Consider the following 7,160-nt stretch of genomic DNA (forward strand, 5'->3'; position numbering starts at 1 on the left):
AAAAACAAAAATCAATCCCGTCAAACACGCATCAAAAAATTAATTATGTCATCTGCATCTGCCTCACCAATTAGCAACATCACAGTCGACGAAATCCACATTCGAGATCAAGGTAAGTTCTAAAAGAAACAGTTTTAACAAGTGACAAGTGACTAACAAAAGTTCTCCCCCCTTTGTTCTATAGATTTCTCCCCGGAGTATATCACAATCAAAGAAGAACGCTCCTCGAGTATTTCACCGATTTTAACGCCACCCCATACGCCGACGGAAGATCGCATTCGAAAGATCCAACACAGTCCGCTATACGAGATGGAACAAATGCGACACCACCATCATCATCATCATCAGCAGCAGCTCCAACACCAGCAACATTCACAACCGCAGATGCAGTCGGCACAGCACCCCATGCACTATCATAGCGTTCCAGTGCCGCTGCATCAGCAGAACATCGAGGCCCATCAGCAGGAGCAGCAGCACCGTTTGTGGTTGCAAGCTCAAATGCAGCAAGCCCAACACCAACACCAACAACACCAGCATCAGCAGCAACCACACCAACACCAGAATTACCCTTCCATGGTGTACAACCATCAGGCTTCGAGTGGGGTCAGCATGGAAGCTGCCCAACACCAGGCTTTGCTCATGAACCAATGGATTCGCAGCGCTGCTCTGTACCAGCACCAGCACCTACACATCAGACCCTACCCGGACATGCAGCGAATGCACCCAGCCGCCCGAGTGATGGGAGGCATGCCCCCAATGAAAATCGCCGGGCCCAACGGAACCAGACCAAAGAAGCAGTTCATTTGCAAATACTGCAACCGTCACTTCACCAAGTCCTACAACCTGCTCATCCATGAGCGCACTCACACCGACGAGAGGCCCTACTCGTGCGACATCTGTGGCAAGGCATTCCGCCGCCAAGACCATCTTCGCGATCACCGGTACATCCATTCCAAAGAGAAACCCTTCAAGTGCACCGACTGCGGCAAGGGATTCTGCCAATCTCGCACCCTCGCCGTCCACAAAGTCACCCACCTCGAAGAGGCACCCCACAAGTGCCCCATTTGCAACCGCACCTTCAACCAAAGAGCCAACCTTAAGACTCACATGCAAAGCCACAGCATGCCCGAGCAAGAAACCCAAATCCAAGTGGACACCAAAGTTCCCTCGCCGGTGCTTGACCTCTCCCAGAAGACCACCATTAGCCCGCCAAAGAGGGCGCTGGGCTTCACAATCGATGAAATCATGAAGAGATAAACCCCCGACGCGGTGGTCTTCCCATTAAACACGGAAGACAGTGACGGCTTCAAATTCGAAACCAAAGCTTCCAGTGACCTCATTGTTCCTGTTGTTTGGTTCATCAATATGCCAATGCCAACGAGTTCGCCGTTAGCCTCTGCATCAACTGCAACCTCAGACTCAGCCAGGCGCTATGGAACGTTAAGAGACGCCCCCGAGCTCTTCCACCTGAATTGTAGCGACAACAACAAAAATAATTCGACACCCAACTATGCCAAAGTTTTTATAACGAGTATTATATGCGATTATAGCTGTTTTAGATTTATAGCAACTTGTTTATTATAAATTATAATTATTATATTAATTAGTACCTTAACTAACGGCGGGCGGATCACTCCCCCCCTCCACACACACACAGCTCGCCAAGACTGATTTAGCTAGAACTAGAAAACCTTTAGATTTTTAAGTAGTAACAAATTATTAAGCCCAATATTTAGCTCGTAAGTAAATATACTAAAGAGAAAAAGAAAGAAAATTGTAGTAAATTATTATTATTATTATATTATCATTATAATAATTATGGCTCCCATCCCGTTTAATTGAAGTACCTCTTGTCTCTTGTCTTGTGTATTAATGTTTACCTTTACCGTTTGAAACGGCAACGAAACATTTGCAGGTACAAAAACATCAGATGAATGTCAGAAAATATAATAAAAAAAGCAAATCAAATGCAAAAATAACGGAAAATACCTATGTAGTTCTTTGTTTAATTTGTTTAAACTTTTAAGGTTGTAGATACTAGCGTACGAGATATGACTACGCTGACGACGACGAAAACGCATGGACGGACGGCAGCGGAAGCTATGTTTTTTGATCGTCAGACCTGAGAGTCTGAGACAGTAAAGGCAATCCGCCCGCCCGCGCGGTGAAGGTGTGTAATCATATAAAACAAATATATTCTCTGATAACACAATGTTATTTGATTCTTGAGTTTTATGATTTTTATTTTTCGTTGAGTTTGAAGATATACTCGTACATACCCAAGAGAAAAAGTATCTATAAAACTCTACTTCTCTATAATCGAGCACTTCGGTTAAATGATATGAAGATATTTTTGCGGACTGTTTTAGTATTAGGCGAGTTGGGAATCCAATAACCTAGCTGATAAAGTCAGCAAAACAATAGAGTACTTAGAAATGCATTGTTATAACTAAAGAGACTTAATAAGACGTTAAAATATACATTTCATAGAAGTAGACATTATTTGAATTAATTTTTGAAGTTATAAGTTTAAGTTAAAAATTTGGCTTCGATGTAAAACACCTAAAATATATCAAAAAAAGTTCAGAAACATTTCATAATAATAAAAGCAGAAACTTAAAACAATGTCTTTGACCAGCTGACAAAAGTTCCCGGTTATCACCAGAGTTTAAAGATGTTCAGTGATTTGTTACCAAGGCGTCGAAAAATACTGAATTTCTTTTACGATTGTTCTTATTAAAATACTAATATTTTTAACCACAAATAAAGACACAATACATGAAGTTAGAAAATGAATAATATATGAACAAAAATTAATAGTTTTCAGTTACAAAAATAAGTGGAAGAAACTACATTTTTTAAACTTTTTTCTGACCGTTGAATAAGAAATTGAGACAGTGGAAAAAGTTTGAGTTTTGATATTTTCGGGAATTTGCGGTTTTTTAAATAATAATAATAAATAATAATAACCATGGTTAACAAAATCTATTTTAAATTAATAATTAGTTAATTAATCTTTGTTTGCTGGTATACCTACTATTACATTGTGTACATTTTTCATTACAAACGTTACTGCGAACTAAAATGCAATGCAGGACTTTTCGTATTTCTTTTGGGCCATCAGTCACTATTTGGGGGCACATTTGTATTTCACAATAAAACTAAATTCATTTAATTTATATATATTTAAACCAACATATCTCTTACATTTCGTTTAAGAAAAATTAAATTTCTTAAATTCATAAACATCTCTTTGCTTTCAGATGTTAAATAAATATAACTTCACAATTTTATACTACTGTCAAGTTAGCACTAATTTTTTTCGGAATTTAAAAAATTGAGTATGCAATTAACTGTAGCTTTTCCAATTTTTTATTTTTACGTAGATTTTTTTTAAAGGGGGCATGTAGTGTTAACTTAACTTCCTGAGTCCTGGCATAAAACAAGGGTATTTGAAAATGTAACGATGCAATTAATTGTATCTTTTTTGTTTAAAATGAGTTGTGGAAGTTTTTGGAATTTTTTCTTTCCACAACTAATTTACAACAAATACGAGTAATTGTCAACTAATTGCGTACTTGGTAGTGCTATCTTGATATCAACCTAGCACTACATACCACTTTTTTTTTTAAATCGTCACTTTTTTCCACGACTAATTTACAACAAAAAAGCTATAATTAACTGCATACTCAGTTTTTTTAAATTTCGAAAAATGCAGTACTAACTTGACAGTCGTCAATTTTATTGAATAACATTTTAAATTTTGTTCGAGTTGACTCGGAAAAGTAAAGTACGCAAGTGCGATTGCGATAAAAATGAATCTGCGCCCTTTTTTGGCAGTATACAAGCTAAAACATTATTTTGACTCATTCAGCTTTTCTGTCCACTTCATAATCTTTAACTTATCATTGAAAACAATCATTGGATTTTTTAGACATGAGGATTATAACGATCATTTAAAATAATGTCACTGTAAAACGATTTTGTTTAAATCAATAATCAGCTGTTTATTGAAAGTAATTTCATTATTTAAATAATAAAATTTAACTAAGACAAAAATTAAGTAGCTAAACAAAGAAATTTTTTATAGTTAAACAAATTCTAAAACTTTTTATCTTTCTTTAATCTCGAAACTAAATTTTCAGTATAAGAAACCTCTTAAACTGATTTTGTTTTAACTGGAGAAATTTAAGCTTGACATAAGTTGGATCTCTAAATACACGTAGTATTTAATTTTATTTTGAAAGAAATGTTTCTTTGATAAATTAAACAAAAAAGATGTGTAGCTAAAGGTCATCACCACTGTTTAGTTTTTTCTCATCGAACGCGACCCTAGGAATTAAACAAAATTGTTAAAAATTTAACTTAACTAAGACTTAGAAAATATTAAATATTATATAAATATTCATCACATTGTGGATCATATTATTTTTGTTTTTACTTCCGATCACGGTGCATATTTCACATAAATCAAATGTTTCAATACCTAACAAAGTATCATCACCAAGTTTGGGGTCTCTTCATTCACAAAATTTTTCCGAGGCTCCAGTAAGTATTTAGAACTAATCCACACTCTCAACGATATCCATGATATGTGGTTCATTCTAAAATATAGTTAGGTTAACTAGAAGAAAATTGAGAAATTAAAAAGTTATTTTTAAAGCATTTCTTTTTTAAACATGGAACTCCTCTAAAAATGATAAATACGTTTTTTGTTTCAGATCTCTCTGGCAAAAATCTTAGATCCATCAAATGTCAAAACTATCTGTCGAATTAAAGCTGCCATATCTGCTCACCAGAAGTTTGATGAAATTTAATTAGTTAAGTTGCTATAATTGTTATCTTTTCAATGATAAACAATGTAAAAATGTAAATAATTTTTTCCTTAAGCCTTAGTAAATTAAAAACGGCATCACATGGTATGGTTACCCTGATGCCTTAGTTAAGGAATTTATAAATTTAGTTTGTAAGTTACTTCAATAAATAAATAAACCTTTGGTCATATTGGCAGCTTTTTCTTTAAGCTAACATTTTAAGACTAAGTTTTTACAAAGACATTTGTTATAGCCCTGGTCCAGATCGTGAACCCTCTTATATTTTGAAAAAATGCGCATCCTATTTATCCTATTCTCTTCATATTCTTTTAAACGAATGGCTCAAATCTTCGTGAAATTTGGAACATTTCGTTTATAACACCGATACATAAAAAGGATAGTAAAAATGAAATACAAAATGTTCGTCCCATTGCAAAACTGTCCATCATCCCTAAGTTATTGGACTCCATTATTTGTTAAGTCATATTGTTTAATTGAAAGTCTATAATTTGTGACAATCAACATGGTTTTGTTCAAAATAAGTCAACAGTTACTAACCTCTTTCATTTCATTTCTTTTTGTTTAGATTCGTTTGAAAAACGGAAACAATTGACTGAGTCTTTACAGACTTCAGTAAGGCATTTGATAAATTGTGCCATAAAACATTAACTTCCAAACTTAAATCCCAAGGCTTCGACGATAAATTTGTTAGTTGGATTTCGTCGTACTTATATAATAGATCATACAGCCTAGGTTTAGGAATGAGCGGTCATCATATTTTTATACCAACTCTGGCGTACCACAAGGTAGCCACTTAGGACATTTACTGGTTATTTTGTACGTTAATGACTTACCTTCTATTATAAAACACTTATCTGTTTCATTTTACACTGGTGACATTCAAATTTTCAAACGTATTGTTTTACTTGACGACTGTTTACTCCTACAAGATGATCTAAATAGTTTTCGCGAATGGTGCTTTATAAGTAAGCTTTTACTAAACATAGACGAATGTAAATCAATGTGTTATACACACAAACAAAATGTTTTGACTTTCAATTATTATATCAATTAGAATCTTCTTATTTGACTAAACTCTCTACTTTTTCTGACCTAGAACTATATGACTATATTATTAAAAAAGCAAAAAAGACACTCGGATTTAAAATACGGTTTTCACATAGTTTTCGCGACCCTTCTATTCTTAAACTTCTTTATATATCATTTTTAAGACCAATATTGGAATATACGAGTAGCTGCATAATATGGGCTTCCTTTTATTCAGTCCATATAAACAGAAGGAGTACAAAGAATATTCATGGGCTTCTGCCTCCGTTTCTTCCCATGGTCCAATAGGCTCGAACATCGACCCTACAATCATAGGCTCACGCTCATAAATCTCCCACCGCTTTCTAAACACAGAGGGCACATTCAGCTGTGCTTTATTTTAAAATTAATCAATTGGAACAATTAAAATTTATTTATAGCCGTTCAAGTATTAGAACCCAAGTTTCCTTACATCCTATATCAAGTAGATGTATTATGGCAAAAACAATCCCCTCAACCATTTGATTTCAGTTTGCACCAAGTATTACTTTTCGGTTTATTCCGTAAGCGATGATTTTAAAAGTAAAACATTTAAAGTAAATTTTGTCAACACTTCAGTCTAGCCTTTTTTTTTGCAAATTGCTTAAAGCATTATAAATATATCAATCTAAGAATAAATGTAATATCAATCTTAAGTTCTAACGTTAGTTTGTTTAACAAATTCAATAAATAAATAAATAAACTTAGTTTTTACAAGAAAAATCCAAATTACAAATTTCTCCACCCAAATATTACAACAAAATGTTTTCGACAGTTTTTCCATAGACAATAGGTCTATAGGTAATAGACCTGTAAGTTTTGGTATTAGTTTTGGGTTTAAATCTACAATTAAACCGTACAATTATTTCTTATCTCCACACCTTACTTAAGGTATTTTTTCGGAAGTGTAAACATTATTTAAGTGAAGTTCTTTCAGAATTTTTTCATATATCTTATTTTTCTTGACTGTTTGTGGAAATCCTTTAAAATGGTCTATAGTATTGAATCTTGACACTGTTTAGTTTACAACAAAAACAAAATTAAAACTTAACAATGTGTAGTGCCGTTTTCTCACAAAATTTCAACTTCTAGGATTTTGAAAATAAATATTTGTATTGAGAAAAATCTTGAGGCTGCAATTTTGTTTGCCGAAACTGTAATTCAAAACCAAAAGCCATGCAGCTAAGTGTTTATTAAGTTTGCTTTTTTAAATAACGAAAAACATAGTTCTTATTTAACAAACCTGATTTTTTGTCCCAA

At 33.8% G+C, this 7,160-nt stretch overlaps 1 protein-coding gene across 1 annotated transcript in view; it reads left to right on the top strand.

Moving 5' to 3' along the window:
* LOC129950835 (protein bowel-like) overlaps positions 1-1,993 on the top strand; it is a 61,255-nt gene extending 59,262 nt beyond the window's left edge. Inside the window, exons 4-5 of the mRNA XM_056062754.1 lie at positions 9-112; positions 185-1,993. Of these exons, the coding sequence (XP_055918729.1) occupies positions 9-112; positions 185-1,257 (1,177 nt within the window). The 3' untranslated portion in view covers positions 1,258-1,993. The remainder of the gene's footprint in view (positions 1-8; positions 113-184) is intronic.
* The last annotated feature ends 5,167 nt before the right edge of the window (positions 1,994-7,160 follow it).

The sequence above is a fragment of the Eupeodes corollae genome, chromosome 3 (genome assembly GCF_945859685.1).
Source record: "Eupeodes corollae chromosome 3, idEupCoro1.1, whole genome shotgun sequence".
In the NCBI taxonomy this organism is placed as follows: domain Eukaryota; kingdom Metazoa; phylum Arthropoda; class Insecta; order Diptera; family Syrphidae; genus Eupeodes; species Eupeodes corollae.